The following is a 20,293-nucleotide window of genomic DNA, read 5'->3' on the forward strand; positions in this document are numbered from 1 at the left end:
TTGCATTAGCATCTGGTAAGGAACAGCCCATAACAAACAAATGCCATCTCTCTCTTCCCTACTAGAAACAAAATGGAGAATTGCCACAGCAGAGTGCCTCAGGGCTGATCGATCTTCTTCTTTCCTCATGACTTGGACAGATCCAGCATGTCAAGGAAACTGAAGTTTAGTGATGACTAGGCAAAAGCTTCTCCCTTCATTCAGCAAGGTTTCAAGAATGCTACTGATGGCATGCAGGGGATAGAGTCTAATGCTACAGAGAAATGCAAGCCTTCACAGCTGCAGCATGTTTCAGTCATACCCCTTCCCAAAAATCACCAGGTTGGAGATAAGCAGGTGAAGAGATGAACAGAATATAATGTATTCCATTCTGGTTCTTTAAACATACAGCATGGTCTTCTACTAGATCTTAGATAGCAAGAGCTCATTTAAGCATATTTCCATCTGTAAGACAGAAAATATGGCAACTAACAAACTCTGCCTGATTTCTGGTCTCTCAACCCTGATCTTCAAAGGTGGCCTAGAAAGCAAAACACTTATTCCAGGTGATAATTGCATCTTTTTTTTTTTCCTCCCATCTCTGCTCCTTTACACCTAACAAACATATAATTTCTTCCTTTGCTAACACTTCCACTCTACTCAGCAGGCCATCTTTTACCTTCGATGTCCAACTCACTAATAAAGTTGGACTTAAACTCAGAGAAACTGTTCTCAGAAAGATCCTGTGTCTCTCTCAGAAAGGAAGAGGGATCCCGGTTCTTAACAGCTGCATTCTTTTTCTGATAATATCAAATTGGCATAACATAAAGATTACCTCTCTCAGTAAAGCTAAATCACATGGCTGAGAATTCTAAGATCAAAGAAAAGAGTAAATGAGCTAACCAAAAATTCATTCTCTTTACTTCAAGTGACAATTCTTTCTAGCTTTGAAGCAGGAGACAGCAATTACTGCTTTGCAGATAACATCCCTAGAGCCAAACGGACTACCAGAATTCTGTTATTTAGTCGCCACAACAGGACTGAGGACTTGAACCCATTAGCTCTTTCAGAAAATACTTTCTACAAAACACTTGAGTTACAAATGTTGACAGTTCTTAAGAGAAGTATCTTTCATATCTTGTGACAGTGCATAGAAGAGCATTTACTTACTGAAAATACAGAAGGTGGCACTACTGTTAGCATGAGCAGAAGGAACAAGTTCTTCATCTCTGCCTGTGGGAACAGAAAGATTACTGATCAGAATTGCTTGCTTCTTTGCTGCTTGTTTGGTGGAAGAACTACAATACTACACACTAAAAATGGAGGAGGAACTAAAATGAAGGTGAGAGAAGAAAAGCAGTTTTATCACTACACTCCCTGGATAGATGAAAGCAACTGCAAAGACTGAAATTACCCTGTACGGAAAGCCGGAATGTAATTACTGAGTGTAAATATTTCCCTGAACTTTCCTCTGATATTATGAGAACATCATCCCCAGGCACAGTGGAAGGTGCATGCTGTTGCATGTCTGCCCTCCCATCCATTTACATATACACATGATAAAATACTTGAAGATTGCAATGACTTCCACTAACCCAAGGTAAGAAATTCCACAGTTAACATTTCTGTACCCTGTAGTCATCTTGCGCGGACTGGTGAAGCTTCATGTCTGTCTTTGTGTGGTCTCACTTGTTTAAAATCCTACAGTTCATCATGGACAGCTATAGCTACATTCAACAATGAGTAGTTATATCCCTTCTGCAGAGCTAGAAGGGAGATCAGGTCACACAGATTGGTATGGCAGCATACAACAGTTCCTAAATTTGGGGCATTATGCATGTTTGTGACCACAATACCTCATTGGTACATTGCCTGTTGCTATTTAATCCTTCCTCTTTTGAGTTGCAGCCCACAACAACCACCACTCACCAGCATTCACAGCTGTGACCATGGACACTTCGGCCACTAGAGACTGACTTTCTCATGATCATTTTCTCATGACCTCATGACAAATTGATTAATCCCAGAAAAAAAAGGAGACAGACTTGATATTCCTAGTATAGTTTTATCTAATTTGGGCTTCTTTCTAACTTGGGAAAGGAAAGGTAAAAGGACAGAAGGATAAATTTTCCTTTCACTATGTGTGAAAGAATCAAGGAAGAAATGCTTATCTTATCAGTCCTTGTAACAACATCTGTTTTAATATTAAAACTTCACATATAGCTCCTTTAGCCTAGCCTATGAAATCCAGCTAAAATACAGAACATGCATCACTATTAACAGTGATAACATTTATATAAAATCACTGTTGCATCAGAATATCAAATCAGAACCAAGAAATACCCAAAATGAAACCTACTTGATCTAATATTCGCGCATTTCAGGTTTTTTTGTCATGGGCAACCATTTTTCTCCTAATCCTAGGTCTCACTGAATCACAGCTCATTACAACTCTCCAAGTCTATATATATCATGGATTTTGACATTTCCAACATTACCTGTTCTGGGGATAAAAAAGCATGTTCTTAAATGTTTCTCCCTTTCATATGTAAAAGCTACTAACTTCTGAAAAATCCAGTTGCACCAAATTCTGTGTGCAAAATAGCCATGAACAGGGAAAATGTAACTGGAAAAACAAGCACTGGTAAGCATCTCTCCCTAACTACTGAATGCCAAACATAAGATTCATAAGAAAATGGACTTATAGGAGCTTTTCATATGAATAGACTTTCATTAATTTTGTATTAGTCATTCCTAAGAAACTGAGGGAAGACTATGTACACCCTATTACCCACACATGCTACTACTACTCTTCCCGTTCAGATCAAGGAAGAAATAACCCAGAGATACCTCCATAAGAGGTCAAGTACACTCTCTGTGTACTTGTGTACAACCAAAACATAGGCTAGACCTGTGTCAAAACCCTATCCAACTGCAAATCTTTTCCCAGTGGAAGGACAGGCAAGAGGAGACCCTTTTCCTACAAGTTCCATGCACACAAACACTAAAGCTGTCCTGAAGTAGTTCACACCACTAGCAAAGGTCACTGTGAAAGCAGCCTCTTCCTTGAATCATCTTGGTATCAGAGGTAAGTATTTGAGATCACCTCCTCTTCCTACTACTCAGTGGAAAAAAAAATCTCTTCTCCATCATTCCTCTCTCATATATTCCATTCCAGGCACCACTCTGGGTTTTTGGAGATGGCCTTGAGAATCAAACGCTTGTTCTGCTGCTAATGGACTGCCCACTCAGCCCTTTCTAACATCCGAGCCAAGAAGCAGACAGGAAGCTGAGACCAAACCACGTGAGGCTCCTGGAGCAGAGGCTAGAGGAGTGGCTCACCAGTGTTCCCATTCCCCAAGCAATTAGTATTTTGGATGATTTTAGTCAGATAGGATAAAAAGAGTCTCTGAGGAGACAACTAGAGTCAAAACCCAATGTATGGGGCAATCCCAGGCATCAAAGCAGCAAGAGGTTACAGCTCTGGTGCTTGCTTGTATTTTTGTGTCACTGCACTTGTATGGTAATTGCTATCATATGTCTCAAATTTGGCATTAAAAAGTTTAGACCATCCAGCCCTAATAAATTAGTCAACAGATTCCAGGAAGGATTGTCAGAAGGAAGAACAGGGCTGTCTGTATCCTATTAAATCTGTCATTGCAAAACAAATTTTGTATTTGATTATGTGAGCTTCAATAAACTTGTTATTTTAAAAGCTTCCTCAGATATAGAATTCAGCATTTATCCCTTTCACCTTAGTTTCAACCACAACAGATGGAACTAGGGAATCTGTCCAAAAGCTTAAAAAAACCTTCAAGTTCTGTTTCTGGATTTAATGGCTCTAACTCCTTGTAAAACCTGGGGTACAGCAGCATATGTTTATTCTGATTGTTTGCCATTCTTCTCACTGAAGGCTGAGTACGCAGGGGAAGGAATGAAAATGACAGTGTCTTGCAGTGCTTTCACTTGTAACAACAGCAGCTGCTGTTCCCTGTGCCTCCTGCCCTTCTCCAATTTTCTTCAACCCTTCCCAGTTCCCTTTTCTCACTGTGTGCTAGAACAGCATCTCTACCCCTCCTCCACCCAGAAACAGCAACAGGGCTTGAGGGGAAATGGTGACTCTATGTGTAAGATATGGAACAGCTGCTGAAAAGCTCACAGAGGGATTCCTGCCATAGTACTAAAATATGAAGTTATCTCAGGGAGAGGATTTACAAGACAAGAATAAGTTCACAACAAGTAAGGAACCACCAGAATCTTCAACCAGAACTAGATGTGTACGCAGCTGAAAGCTCTGTTCATACACCAGAAAAGATTAAAATTGTCTATCCAACCACAATCTGGCATTAACTGCTCAGGTTAGGTGAATAAAAAAGTTGAAGTGGTGACTAGTCCCAGCCATCTGTAAGCTTGGTCAAAAAGAATCCGCTTTGTAGTTCAGCTCTGGACTGTTTTCTGTAAGAGATGCTGACCCAAGCTCCTCCAAACACAGGGGAAGTTCAAACTTAAATCTAATTTTAGCAGCCCAGGAACCTTACTTCTATTCCAAAACAGGTGGGTGAGAGGGCTACGGAGGAGATGACTACAATTTTGTAACTCTGGACAGAACACAAGAACCCCACTACGACTGGAAACTGGGGTAAGTACCCTTATTTCAGGGCTTAACACTGAACCCACTTAGGAAAGAATCTTTTGCCTTAACAAATAGAAATTCTAGAAAAGACAGACAGGCAGACTTGGAGACTTCTCTGCAGTGGAGCCAGCAGTGAATTGCTGTAAAACTATTTTATTTAGTTAGAAACTCTTATCCAAGCAAAGGCAGGCTTAGCAAGATCAATCAAATCTTCATTAAGACCAGGAGTATGTTTCAGAATCAAGGACAGTTTTAATGACTCCTATATTTACTTTATGTGTGTAAATCCCGCCTTCCAACACACAAATAAGATTACTTACTTAAAGTTGACCACTTTTCCAAATAACCTCTTAACATCCATGTTCTTAGGGAAACAAGACCTATTTTGCCTGTATATATATGTAAAAATAACATTGAATCACCTAGCTAATTTCGGGGTCTCAAAAGCAATAAAATTACATTTTGAGGGAAAAGATACTAGGCCAGGATGAAGAGAAGTGTCGGACTTTTAATCCATTTAGATGACAACTTTTTCTTTTCAATAGGAAGGAAATTCAGACTTGAAAGAAATGTTATGAATAATTCAGCCTTGCATAAACAAGAACCTAAGCTGTTCGGGCACTACAGAATCAGATCATAAAGTCAGAATAAAACAGGTTTCACAAGTTCCACTGCTCACAGATTTATCAGTTTTTCTCTATTCTTTTTGTAAATAATTGGACATTCGGTGTTACATGGTTCTTCTCTGTTTAACACGTAAGACAGACCAGTCTTCTTTGGTCTGTGAGCCACATTTCTAAATCATCTTTGGCCAAAGATACATATCACATATGTGGGCCAGGGACTGCTCTAGGAGTGGTTCATAGGTAGAAGGTAAAAAGACCCCTTCAGGGTTCCCTAGACAAGACTTATCTGGACATGCAGATAAGTGGCAAAGCCATCCAGTATTACTGACTTCGGCAGGTATTTATGGTTCATTTTATCTCCCAGATGAGGATTTGAATTACCCAACATGGATCTATTATTCCCATCTGAGGTAGCCCTGACACAAAAGCTGTCTTTGCATGGCTTGTGAGGTACAGATTGACCACTCCAGCAATAAATCTTTGCCTGTTGCAATATCAACAGAGTATAGCACATCCAGCACTAAAGCAGAAGTTGCCTCAGTGATCCCACTATTCACACCTTTTCAGAATTCTCTCACCTTTCCTCCACTCTCCTTTAACACACGAGATCTCATTTTGATGTTTTATGTTTAGAGGTTTGGTTGACAGTGGTGGGAAGTCAGAAAGGATGATATGTTGCCCAGTTATTCACTGACATGAATTGTTTTAGTCATTGACTCAGAGCAAAGTATTTGAGCTTTCAGACTCACTACATTTCCTGAAGACATTATGATTTTTGCTTTGCTCTAACAATCTTCCAGGATATCTTGGTTCCAGCTTGCTTTTGTTTGCTTGACAACTGAGAAGGACCTTTAAGTTTTTGCTGGAAGAATTAGAAAAGGGAAAATAAACACATACTGCAAGAAGGTAAGATGAAGGTGGGGAGAGAAAGGGGTTCCATGGAGCAGGGATGAAGGATAGAGAAAAACTTCCATTTACTTAAGCTGTGTGCTGAGTTGGGAGAGCATGAGGACCACATCACACAACTCAGAGGAACCAGGATACCAATCATCACTTTAGGCAGAGGATATCACATTCAAGATACTTCTTAATACACCTGTTTTCTTCCCTGACTACAGTAAGCCATCCTTTTCTAAAAAAAAATTCCCAAAGAAAATCCCGGCCCTAGTGTCCTTTGGCTTAGGGCAGATAAGTCAATTAATGTGCATGTGCCTGTTAAAGCAGGAGGATGCTGAATTTCCTTTGCCTTGACCATGCGATGAGCCACAAGTCATAAAGAGCTGTTTGTAAACAAAGCAAGGGATAAATGTTTATAAATGAGTTTAAATAAAGACTGGTTGAAAGGGCTTATTGGAAATGGAGACAAAACCAAAATAAAACAACCCAAGTTGTCCGAGTGAAAGTTTTACAGCCATATCTTTACCACTGGTACCCAGATTTAGTAATTCATTCTAAACACATGCTAGGAGTTGAAGAATCCTCATCAAGAAAGCAATTCCACTGAGATATACTTTCAGCTGTGTTATGCATATTATGAAAGATAAATTTTCAGCTGGAATAACTTTAAAATTCACCTTGTTAAATGAAAAAAAAAATTACAAAAACTTACTGACAAGCACAGCAGCTGGAGAAGTAAGTAGTAGTAACATAGAAGAATAGTCTTTCAACTAAGCCTTCAGCCTGATTCCTAACAGGCACATGAATCTGCACCAGGCCATTGCTTTATATGGCTGACACAGACTGACAGCGTTTTTACAGAGGACTTCTACAGCAATGTCAAGGTCAGCAACACCTGGGGAAGCTATAGCAGCCTCTGACATAGAGCTTTAATCTGAATACTGAAATCACGCAGGACAGTAGTTGAAAAATCATCAGGTTCAAGAGCAAGATCAACACACAGAGGTTCTAATAAGGTCTCACACAATACCCTATCAGTGAGTGTGGAAGAAGCAGACCTACTTTTTCCCCCACTCTCCAAAATCTACAATGAAGTATCTAAGGCTTAAGTCAGTGAAGCAGCATCTTCCAAGTAAATCTGTTCACTATGCCAGCTCTTTACAGGAGCTAATATGGTATTTCATGAGGGCAATTTTCTGTCTACCTATTAATATCAGCTGAGAGTCAATTTTATGCAACTAGCCTCCCACTATTAGGTTTGCAGCAAGAGATTTATCATAAGGAGTAAAGATAGGATTCCACCTTCTATTTTGGTAGTCTCACAGTGCTTAGCTGTTAATTAAATCTGGGAGCATGTAGGGATAATGACAAACACACACAGACTAATTTAGACATTGCAACAAGAAGCCACACACTGCCTATGGAAAATACATGAAAAGGATATAGTCTCCCAAACACTAGCATAATTGAAGAGGAATGACTAACAATCTTTTACATCTACTGCTATCTTGTCACAGCTTAAGCTTAATTTCTATGAGATATTTAGCCTGACCAGAAATTTCACCTGACACTGAGCACTGCTGCTGTTTATAAATCATAGAATGGATTGGGTTGGAAAGGGCCTTAAAGATCATCTAGTTCAACCCTCCTGCTATGGGCAGGGACAGCTTCCACTAGACCAGATTGTTCAAAGCCCCATCTAACTTGGCCTTGAACACCTCCAGGAATGGGGCATCCACAACTTCTCTGGGCAACCTGTTCCAGTGCCTCGCCACTTTCTGAGTAAAGAATCTCCTCCTAATATCTAATCTAAATCTCCCCTCTTTTACTCTAGAACCATTGTCCCTTGCCTTATCACTACCCACCCATACAAAAAGTCACTCTCCATTTTTTTTCTAAGACCCCTTTAAATACCAGCAGGTAGCAATGAGGTCTCCTCACAGCCTTCTCTTCTCAGACTGAACAACCTCAGCTCTCTCAGCCTGCCTTCATAGCAGATGTGCTCCAGCCCTCTGATCATCTTTGAGGCCTTCCTCTGGACTTGTTCCAGCAGGTCCACATATATTTCTTATGCTGAAAACCCCAGACCTACACGTAGCACTCTAAGGGGGGTCTCACAAGGGCAGAGCAGAGGAAGAGACACCCATCCTGCAACCTGCTGGCCACGCTGCTTTCGATGTAGCCCAGGATGCAGTTGGTCTTCTGGGCTGCAAGCACACATTGCTGGTTCATGGCCAGCTCTTCATCCACAAGAACCCCCCAGTCCTTCTCTGCAGGGCTGCTCCCAATGCATCCACTTGAGTCTGTACTCAGGTCTGGGATTGCCCCAACCCAGGTGCAGGACCTTACACCTGGACATGGTGAACTTGGTGACGTTCCCATGGGCCCACTGCTCAAGCCTGTCCAGGCCCCTCTGGATGATATTCTGTCCTTCTGTTGTGCCAACTGCACTGCTCAGCTTTGCGTCACCTGCAAACTTGCTGAGGGTGCACTTAATCTCCCTGTCTGTGCCCTTGATAAAGATATTAAAGAGCACCGGTCCCAAGACAGAGCTTTGAGGACACCACTTGTCCCCAGCTTCCACTTGGACATAGAGCCATTGACCACACCTCTCTGGCTGCATCCACCATCCAATGCCTTATTCACAGAATAGTCCACCCTTTAAGTCCACCCTTCAAATCCACCTCTCTCCAATTTGGAGATAAGGATGTTGTGTGGGACTGTGTCAAAAGCCTTACAGAATTCTATGTAGATGACGTTGGTTGGTCTTCCCCTGTCAACTGCTGCAGTCACTCCATCACAGAAGGGCACCAGACTGGTCAGATATGATTTGCCTTAGTGAAGCCATGCTGGCCTTTCTTGGATCATCTCCTTTTCTTGTATGCATCTTAACATTGCTTCCATGATCTTCCGAGGCACAGAGAGAAGCCTCACAAGCCTTTAGTTTTCTGGGTCTTCCTGCGTCCTCTTTTAAGAAATAGGAGCAATGTTTCCCTTTTTCAAATCACTGGGGAGTTTGCCTAACTGCCATGATTTTTCAAGTATCATGGAGAGTGGCTTGGCAACTACATCAGCCTGGGATGCATCTGCTCAGGCCCCACAGACTTGTACCTATTTAGTTTCATCAGGTAGGTCTCAAGTCTGCTCTTCGCTTACAGTGGGAGGGACTTCACTCTCAAACACCTGGGCAAGCATGTTAGCCAGCTGAGACTAATCCCTTACAGTTCAAATTTTGAAGTACTCTTTAGGAAAAAAAAAAGGATTTTAATGCTAGAAAACTGCTTCAAATTTTATTTAACTTCATTCTATCCTAATATAAATAAGGCTACTTCTGTGCTATGCAATGGGTTAAAAAACAAGCGTTACCTCAAAATGAGATTTTAAAACAATGCAAATTTTTTCTGCCTCTCTTTGCAAGATCTACATCTCTGTTCACCGAGAGGATATTAGTGTTACATTCAGCAGTATGCTTGTAGTATATATACATAGGGAACACCTGTATAATAATTTAAACAAATTTGCTTGGGGACTAATAATAGACAGGAAGATATGAGAGTATTTACCCTGAACCTCATGTGGGTTTTGATTGTTGCTGCCTCTACATTTCTGGAACCTAAGTTACTTTTTTAAAGTTAACTCAGTTTTATATATATATGTGTGTGTGTGTGTGTGTGTGTGTGTACGTAAACATGTCAAACACACCACACTTGTACAGGTACATCTCTTCCCTAAGGAATCACTCTTACTGTTACTGTGATGCAGACATAGCTTCAGTGGCATGAAGCAGGAATTTCCCCAGAGAAGTCTGTGGGCTTGCTTACATTACTGTGCAAGGGAGAGATGACTAACATAAGATGAACTAAAAGAAACAGAAATAAAAAAAAACCCGCAACCTAAACCAGAGCTTTAGACTAACAAACTTAGGAGGCAGAATGTGTGCTAGTGGAATTAGGGCTGCTGTCTCCAAGAATACTGGCTCTAGCATCTTTCATCTGTCACTAAAAAATAACTTCATAAAAAATGATCCTAGGAGGGTGCGATCACTCTGCACTGCCTGGAGAGCTCTCAAAGGAAGCACATGCTCAGTGGTGTGATCACAGCAAAATGACAACAGTCTGATCTAAAAATAAATTGGTTCTTTGCTCTGAAGCTGGTTTCTCCCACAGAAACCAGAATCCAATTACTGCTCTAAGGGCTAGGCAGAGAAACAAACAATCTGTGGATGGCACTTGTTTTCTATACATCATGTCTGCATGCCAAGAAGGTGAGCTTTCCTGTGTGAGGAAGCCTAAACAAGTGATTTGATCATAGACTATGCATATGAGTAGAAACCCACTCAAATACTTTAATATAAAAGTCTCTTCTCAAACATGTAGTAACCGTTATTATTCATTCTCCAAGACAGGACTGGACCACAACAAATCACAGTTCAGATCCAAGAGTGCTAAAAGATGAGACAGAAACTATCCAGCAGAGTATAATTTTGAGAGAAATAAGTTCTTTTGACAAGTCCATCATATTTGGGCATAACTGCAAATGACTGTACTGAATCTGAGCAATCATCTCTCACTGTCTAGCATCACTTTTGTATAATCCTTCCCACAGACCTAAGAGCAAAGCAATCTATTTCCTCTGGAGTTTACTGAGCACTAATATGTCACTGGGGAAACACTTCCTCTTTCATTCAGCTAATGATGAACCTATAACACTAATTGTGAGGACTACTATAATTGCATCCTGTGTATTCTAGGTGCTGTTCTCATACAAAACAGAAGCTCCCATTCTCTTATAAAAGAGCTATTTTTTTTCTGTGTATTATTAGTCATTAGGTACATACATGAACTAATAAAATGCTTAATGTTTTATTAACAGTTAAAGTCCTCCCTGAACAAAGAGAAAGTCTTCTGGTGCCTAAGCCCTACCTGTTCTGAGGCACAGAACAGTATTTTGTCTTCTTTACATTACATTCAGAAGAAGGGGCCCTCAACCAAGATCAGAGGGTTTTTTCCTCCAAGTTTCCTGTTTTAACAGAACAAATAGAATAAAATTTGTTCCTTTAACTCAAACTCAAGTACTACCAAGAAAACCAGTTGCAGCAACGTAACTCCTTTCCTGTTTCCTAAACTCTTTTAGCAAGTCAGGGCACAGCCATTCCCACAGACTCCAAGCAAATCTTGGTGCCTAATTTCAGAAGCAATTTATCCCTGAGGCAATTAGATCAGGTAAGATCTACCAGCATTCTCTTTTACCAAGCTGGTAAGTAGCTGGATCTGAAAGAGAGCCCATCCCAAAGCCAAAGCTAAATGATCTGCATCAGAAGTTACTACCTGTACTGAACAGCAATGTTTAAGATCATCCATTCTCTGAGTTCTCTATATCATAGTGGTTGCTACTTTCCCTTAATATTGAGACAATTTTGTTTAATACTTAATATTCTTTTTAACGTATATACATAGAGAGACCAGCAAACAAAGCTCTGCATCTTTGCTTGAAAATCACCTAAAATCATTAATCAAACATCTTGTATCAAATGCTACATTCAGAGTGGACTGTTTACTAGTAAACAGATTTGGAATATGCAAATGCTACAAAGAAACTATCCCAACCCCAGCACTTCTGCAATGCTATCAAGCACTTACACTCATGGAGTGAAATATTTTAAAAAACACTGTGAGGTGTCAGGACACTTCACAGTATACGAGAACCTAAAAATAGGCCAGAAAAAGAAGTCTCAATTATCTCACTCTGAACAGAAAAAAAGAGAAAAACTTTCAGAGAGAGCAAATTGGTTCTTAATTTTTTTCATTTTATTAATCATTTCATTCACTGTCACAAACAGGCATTAGTTTAAGTTAGTGCCATACCAAAGACATGTAATCTTATGTGCCCTTGTTCCCCACCACAAACACCTCCCTTCGCTCCCTGTAACAGCAGAGCATTTGTCCTGGAAGTTCAGAATGAGGTTGTCCAATACACACGTGGCTGTATAGCACATTGGCTCATCCCCACACTGCACCTCAGAAAGAATGGCTTTTCATGGCTGCTCTATCTATAGAGACTGGGATTAAAGAGTGTGGTACATCTCTAAGAAGCCAGGGTAAAAACATATAAACTGCAAGCCAGGTTACAGAGAAGCTTTTGAAGGGCCTCATAAGTATGTTGCAGAAGGGATAAACCAAACAAATGTTGTGAAGACACTTTCTAAAGTAATAAGCAAAGGTGTTTGCAAACCCTCTTTAAGGTCTCTACAGACAGACCTAAAGAAACATATCATCTCACTAAGCTCCTGAACTAACAGTAGTTATTCCTAGTCCTAGGGACTTCATTCAAAGCCAACACTACCTTCATCAAAGCTTTGAAACTCAGTTTTAAATTAACTGCTCCTCTGACCACCCACAAGGAACATCAGCACACCAGGTAAATCTATTGCCATTCCACATTGCTACCAGCCCATTACCACCTCCATGCCAGGACAGGCCTCAAGCATCAGACTTCCTCAGGGATGGAAGATCTAGTCCGGAAAATCTCCCTTTCACAAACAGGTCTGTTGGCTCTGACCGCATTGTTTGGCTGGGCCTCCCACACAGATCCTGTCTCACGTGGCTGAAAGCAACACCAGACTGATCTGGAGACACTCCCTGCCCTCAGCACCTGCTGGCACATGAACAGAAGCAGCTGAGACTCCAGGGGCAACAGTGAAGGGGTACAAGAGTCTTAGAACCTTAGGCAGGTTTTTATTCCTACGTGCAAAAATTACATTTCTCCAGTCAATACCCCTGCTACATTTGTCTTGCATTCTGCATCTTTTTTAACAGAGCATGTATATGTCTGATCCCAGTGGGCTCGTCCAGCATCCTATCAAATGGGTACCTTCCCCTTCCACCTCCCTGCTCCACCCAGCCGCAACATCAGGAACAGCAGGTCTGATTATATTAAGTCTCAGTGTGATTAACTGTGTGTGAAAGGGATTCATGTGCACCAAATGCATAGAGTATCTTCTTCCCTCCCTTCTGGGAAACAAAATTTTGCAGTCATAAGGACTCTGGTCTCTCCTCTCCCCTGCATACTTTTAACTGAAAGGAAAAAAAATGGTGGGAAATAAAAAATAGTTTAAAGAGCACAAACAGCACTGAAAAGACTAATAGAGAACAGATATCCAGGTAGAGGGATCAGGAAAGAGCCCAGAACACAGAGTCAACTCTTACCTTCTGCATGTGCCTGTGAAAGGTGAGCACAAAAATTGGAGATACGTGCACCACTCTGCAGCCAAGCTTCAAAAACCAGTTTCCTATAGTTCTTGTTCAAACAGTGGCACTTCAGTACTCTTCTCTCCAGCTTCTGTTTGGTTACTAATCCTTACTGCACAGGAAAAGGAGAGTTGTATTTCATTTAACCCGTTCAGCCTCTCAGTTTCTTCACAAGAGTTTTCACTTTTGCTTTGGAAGGCCAGAGTCGTAAGCATGCACGCAGGCACGCCTGCTTTGGAATTGTTTCTAGCTTCTGTAGTCTGTGTGTGAGCACGCATATGATCTCTAAACTGTGCCTAAAGTTGTTCAAGGGGCGGAGCACTTTGTAAACTAGTTTCATTTTAGCTGTAGGCAGCATATCAAAAGAGAGACAGCTATCCATGGATCCATTTGGTATTCTTTTTCAGTAAGTTCCTAACTCTGCAAAAAAAAATTAACTTCATATTTACTTTAAAATTATAGTCTGAATCACAGTTCACAGATATGCTTTTGACAAAAGAAAGTTTGAACTTAAATACAATTCACAGCTAGATTTGTGTGTAGGCAAAGTCAAGCAGATTTCTAAGGTCTGAAAATAGCAGCACTTTAGATACGGATCGGAATTTAAACAAAGATGATAGCAGCACAGGTTTCTCTATTTTTTCCTCTAACAAATGCCATGCAATGCAGAAACCCTCTGAAAACTACTGCAAAGGAACAATTTAAGAAGATAAAAACTGCTAAATGAAAAGGAATCTAGTTGGATGCATTACAAGATTAAACTTGTGTTATTAACCATGAGGGTACTGGCATTGCATAACAACTTAGCTGTTGCTGTTGTTTTATTTTGCAAGAGATAATTCTGTCCCCTCCCCCCCCCCCCTTGATTTTGTCCTCTGCTTAGTAGAAACCAAATAAATAATGAAATACAGAGACCACAGATCTAGAAAAATAGATTCTGGTCCAGCAATTACAATAGCTACCAGCATTTCAACCCTATTTAATATTTTGACTGAGGTCTCCAAGATTATGAGAATAGCTTTAAAGTCTTAAGTTTGGGTTGATCTTTCACATTTGCCTTCCAGTTTTAGAGGTTTTTTTCATCAGTAGTTCATTTGTAACCATGAGAAACAGAACCTTGCTTTCAAAAGGAAAGATGAAGCTTCTACCTTCAGGTAACTCCACACGTTGGATCTTCCAAGGAAGATATGAATGTGCAATGAAATTTCCAGAACTGACATCACTACTGTCTTCTTGGCCACCCTACTGCTTTAGATGATAAAAAGAGACAATATCCTTGGCAACTGTTGACAAGCCTAGATGCACACAGTTCCAAATGGAAAAGAAAGTTTCTAACAGCCTCATAAACGTATCAGGTGACACAGAAGCAATTTTATTCCAGGGCTACAGCTCTTTTCATCCTTGCTGTTCAATCCCTGTCTGGAAGCTAGCCGCAAAAGGTACAAATCCTGCTGTTACACATCCCACAGGGGACAGAGTTCAAATAAAAGTCACATCTTTTCCACAAGCAAAAGCAATCCTGTACTTTCCTGTCAAAGCTAAATCTGCCACAATAAACAAGGATAAGCCCTAACAGGAAACCCAACACAAAACATCAACACCTCCACATAGCAGCAGGGGAATTCCAAAAGACTGAAAGACACAGTGCACCCCAGAAGAACATCTAATGGTGGTGCAGATACGTGGCTACTTATGTAATCCTTGTCAGGAGAGACAATGATTGGACATTGGAAATGCCTTAATTAAGAATATAGAAATTATTGTCCTGCCCCTTTAGATTCAAATTTTCTTTTAAGAAAAATAAATCTGGGCCTTGGGCCAAGCTGTGGCTCCTCCTTTTCCACCAGAAAGAAGTTACATCAGCACATCCTTTTTTTATCCACCTGTACTCTCAACTGGCCATTGGCTAATGTCATCCTGCCAGCTGTCACTTTATATCCTAAGCTTCATGATATTTGATCAAACCACAACCTGACCTCCTGGCTTTCTATGAATAAACCAAACTTTCAGATCAGTTTAAAGCTTTTAGCCAGTACCATTGGCAAGAAAAGGCTTGAAATCATCCCAAAGGCTCAAAATCTAGAAGACAAAAATCCCCACAACTTCAGATGAGGTTATAAATGTGCAATTATTAAAATGTTTCTTATGGTAGCAGGACCTTCAATGAATGAATTTTTGAAATACAAAATTTAGGAATGTTCCTGTAGTTCTTGTGTTCTTGTTGATAGTTTAAACTACAAGGGAATTCAGAGACGGGGAAAATATGACTGCCCGTGTTGGAATCTAGACAGCATACATCCAAAAAACAGCTTTGCCTGCTGCATTGAAGAAGTTATTGTGTAAACACATCTGGAGTAATTTTTAACCCCATAGAGACTTAATAGATAAGCTCCTCAGATGCTGAAATGAAAAACAGAAGTGACCAGACTTTTACCACAACTAAGCAACATGAAACATTGATTAAACTCCTTTTATTAAAAAAGAAAAGAAAAATATGCTCATACTTCCTGGTTGCAGCAGAGATGTGACAAAATCAGAACCTGTTAGTACAGGATTTGAACTTGAGGCCAGTCCTCACCAGGAAAAAGACAAGGCAAATATGAAGTTAACCTTTGCCCTGTGGTTCCACAGAAAGTTTGGTGCATGTACCTTTTCTCTGTGAGAAAGGACAAGATCCCTGTGTTGAAATTGTTTTCAACACTTCCCATTTAGTGAAAGCAAGATAACCCACTGATTCAAGACCATTCTCATCTCTTCATAAGACATTGATAGGTCACTATGGAGTCAATACAGTCAGGACCAGAGGAATTTGCCTCTTGCCACTAGTTCTATCCAGTGGTTAGCCTCGAGGCAATGGCATCTGGGTGTCACAGATGTGACTAAGAAGGAACAGTTGAGGTGAATGCATACCGAATTGATACGGAACACGATATCCCTTCTAACCACATCAGTGAAGTGCTTTTGGCAAGAAGCAACCTCTACAGGAGCTGTGGCACTGGGATTTCAACAGTTAGATGGTCAGAGATCAGTAGTAAGGCTTCTGCTTTCTCTTTTGTTATACTCCAGAAGTACTTTTCTTGGGAAAAAACCACCAGGATTCCTTACTGCCAGAGACTGTTTCCAAAGACTGTCTAAAGATTTGCATGCTTTACTGGACGCAGCTCCAGTCTAACTAGTTATGGCTATCTAATACTTACAGCATTGTAGAGAGGTGACCTAAACTAGATGTCACATGCCCACCAAGATGCTCTATCACCCCTCATCCTCAGCACAACAGAGGAAGAAAAATGGGTGGAAAAACTTGTCAAACATGATAAAGGCAGGAAGATTACTCACCAGTTACTGTCATGGGCAAAACAGATTTGACTGCAGGGGCATTAATCACTGAGAAATAAAAAACCAAAACACTCCTCCTTCTTCCCAGGGAGGAATTTAACTCCTAACTTTCCTACCTCCTCTCCTCTCTCCCTAAGCAGCAACCAAGAAATTCAGACAACACTCAGAAAGCCTCCAGAAGAAGAGCTGGTCCCTCTAGCTTGAGCATTCACTCAGGGAAGAATCTGTGTTCAGTTTGGTTTCAAAATCTGGACCTCCAAGGAGACTTCTGTGACCAGGAAATGATGGCACAGAGTCACATTACAAACTGCTGTTCTTGATCGCTCACTTTGTCATTTAGCCAAAGAGCAAGGATCTGGGCTGTTTTGATTATGGTTGGGTCACATGCTTAAAAATAGGATGTTTGCCTTGCTTTGTTTTCAGAATAATATCCAGTTTTTTAGACAAGTGCAGTGGCCTAATCAAGGGAAATGTACAACCATTTACATACTTTAGCCTACTACCTGAGGCATTTTATTCAGGGGATATGCTAAAATATTTCTGAGCATAGGATAATACTGAACAGTAATCTGACATCCCAGGTAAGTGTGTTGATGGCTGAATGAGGAAGTAAAGAAATAACGGTCTCTGGGATGTCAAACCAAGTCCACTGCTACTGGGGACATTTCAGCATGTCACTCATTCCATCAGCTGCACAAGGGTCTGAAAATAGCAGGCTTCGGCTTACTCTGCAAAGAATTAATCTTTTGACATATTGGTTTTTTTTCTTACTGTTTTTTAAAGAAATGACAGTAAAGTAAAATTTGATTCAACCTGAACTGAACTTTTTTCAAACTTGCGTAGTGCACCAATAACTTCATTCTTCCACACTCTCTCTCACCATTGCAGGGTAGGCACCTGGTTTAGCCCTTGGAATCACAGCCTCTCAGTATATACAATGTATTCTCGTCAACCCTTCAGGAAAAGCAGCTCAATTTCATGTCCAGATGTTACAAAGTCCTTAGAGGAAAGGTGGAAAGTGTATTACAGACTGATGAACTCTGCTGTACAACCTAACTGCATCAAAGCCTGTTATCCTCTTGCAGTAACTCTTACACTGGTTCATATCTGCTCCAGAGACCTGTCCACCTATGAACTCCTTCAAGCACTGAGAACTGTTGCAGAGGAGTTGACCCTGTACAACTTTTGTATAGATACTGCTACTAGCAGAGGCAATTTTATTGTGGTTTGCCAGCATGCAGCCACTGAAGTCAGCTTCATTCCTATCCAGTCTCCCTTCTTGGACACTTCCATATAATGCAGCCCAGAACAGTGGAAACCAATGCAATCATTAGTATTTTGCTATAGTCTGCTCCAGGAATGGACTGACTCACAAGCACTTGGTCTAGCAGGGTCCTCTTCTCTTAGTCTCTTCTTAATGATGAGCCAATTCCTGTGCTGTGCTCTCCAAGAGACAAACAAATTTACTCCTTGTATTCAGTAGATACCTCTCTTCATCTGTTTCCAAGATGAGGGAAATAGCAAGCCTGCCACTTCATATTTATTTTGATTCTCACTCGAATGAGGTAGGACTTTTACTCAGGTCGACTTTCTAAACAAGCTGGTAACGCTACATCAAGTTTCAGCTCCTCATCCTTACGACATTTAAAGAAGAAAAGCAGCATATATTGATAATGCTGGTATTCAAAAAGCAAAAACAACTTCAAAGTGCTGTGACCAATTCCATGCAAACTCTGTTGCGAAAGGCAGTCCAATACACTGCACCGTAGGACACAAAGTGAAGGCACTATTCCATTGCTAAGACTATACTCGGATACACAAAGATTTGTGTATAAAAAACCAGAGGACCTACATGTAATGGAGTGTACATCATTTTTAAACCAACCCAACTACTCCTGAGTTTAACCCACGTAGTCAAAACAAGGACACAACTGAGTCAGTTGGAACGGAAGGGGTGTTACATTAACTTTTTCTAGCATCAGATAGCACATCCAGTTTTTCCAATGTCCCACCCCAAATCTCAGGTTATTTACATGAGATCATTCTTAGAGCTTTCCTTAAAATCAGACACTTTGAATCCTGTTAACTATTAAGGAACTTGTCATAAGAACACTACAATCCCATTTTCTTTTTCGGTATCATGGATTTAAATATTGCGTAGGGCAAACTTGGCAGCCACACAGAGAATCTCATTTAGAGAGATTAATCTCTGAACACAGAGAGATCTGGAGGGTCTCCATTAGTCCATTCCTTGATGCACAGGATTTAAATAGGAATAATTATATTCAGGAAGCATACACACACACACACTCACTCAAAAAATAACATATATATTCATCAAAAGACGCAATGCCTTATCCAGAACAGACACTCCCCTCAGCTGTTTGCTGTCCTTTTATTGTTAGTTTTACATTTTAATGATATATAAAAAGTAGAAGAAATCACAGGTGGTAAGCAGATTTGAGCTAGAGAACTGATTTCAAGAGAAAACATTTTTAGTTCTTATACAAATAAATATAGTGATTAATGTTGATTTCTCATGCTCCCCAAGCTGTCACTGGTGAGCAAGGAGCAAAGGGTCAAGGCTGGCCATTTGTATTCAGATTACATTTTAAAACATAAAGGACACTCTCTAATCTCCCAAATGTTTTCCAAATATTCCAATCTGCTCCACCCAAAATAGCAAAAAGTAAAAGTCTAGGTCACACAAATTTAACAAAACATGTTATCACATGAAAGAAAAACAGAAAAACCTGTTCCCCGTGGCTGTTCCAGTGCTTTGTTTACCACACAAACATCAGCTCTTTGCTCAGAAGGTCTTGCCCAGAGCTCAGTCAAATTAATGGGAAGATTTTTATTTCCAAAGGCTTTGGACCAGGCATAGACCGATGTGGCAGAGGGGAGGGTGGACAAGGAACCAGCTAATTCTAGGCCTGATCTCAATATTTTTATAATCACTGACAAAGTTACAGTTATTGCCACCAGGGCTGGACTGAGTCCGAAGAGAAGATCTTGCTGAACTGTTCTGTCCTGCCTGAACCTCTATGGGGAACCAAAGCAGCCAGGTTCTCCTTTCCTCTGAGCTGACTCCCTGCTCTCAATGTGGATAGTCCCCTTCACCCCCACACAGTGCACCTGGGCTCCCGGTGCCACACACACTCTGAGGCCCTCAGGGATGGAAACAGCTTCTCTGCTTCTCCCAAACATCAGCCTTTGCTGGGCATGGGGAGCTTTGCCAAGCAGAGATAACAATACAGGAAAGCTTTGGAGGGAAGAAGGAAGCTGGCTACATCACAGCGAACATGAAGAAAGATCCCCCTGGAACTATTCCAGCTATTCTCCGTTGATATATTCAGGCTTTTTCTCTCAGCACTCTTTCCACACTCCCCCCAGAGATCTCACACTATTCACTGTGGAGTCGAAAATCCACAGGGACTCTTAGCTGGGCTTGGCACTGACTACCCCAAATGCTGCTTAGGAGAGACAGGAGAAGAGAAAAAAGCTGAAAGCAAAACCTCTGACAAGCAATTCTCACCCCCATGCCCCACATACATTTATCCCTAGTAATTCCCTGT

General features: G+C 40.8%; 1 protein-coding gene across 5 annotated transcripts in view; it reads right to left on the reverse strand.

Moving 5' to 3' along the window:
• The window catches only part of PAPLN (papilin, proteoglycan like sulfated glycoprotein), a 51,279-nt gene extending 37,490 nt beyond the window's left edge, over window positions 1–13,789 (reverse strand). For 2 of the 5 annotated variants that reach the window (XM_032691894.1, XM_032691892.1), the window contains exons 1-2: window positions 13,341–13,786; window positions 1,150–1,212 (exon numbers count right to left, since the gene is read on the reverse strand). In XM_032691894.1, coding sequence (XP_032547785.1) covers window positions 1,150–1,212; window positions 13,341–13,349 — 72 coding nt within the window. In that variant the 5' untranslated portion in view covers window positions 13,350–13,786. Of the gene's footprint in view, window positions 1–1,149; window positions 1,213–13,340 lie in introns of all 5 variants that reach the window. The other 3 variants (XM_032691896.1, XM_032691893.1, XR_004357766.1) reach the window with 2 other exon arrangements.
• Window positions 13,790–20,293: the final 6,504 nt, after the last annotated feature.

This window comes from Chiroxiphia lanceolata, chromosome 6 (genome assembly GCF_009829145.1).
Source record: "Chiroxiphia lanceolata isolate bChiLan1 chromosome 6, bChiLan1.pri, whole genome shotgun sequence".
NCBI lineage: Eukaryota > Metazoa > Chordata > Aves > Passeriformes > Pipridae > Chiroxiphia > Chiroxiphia lanceolata.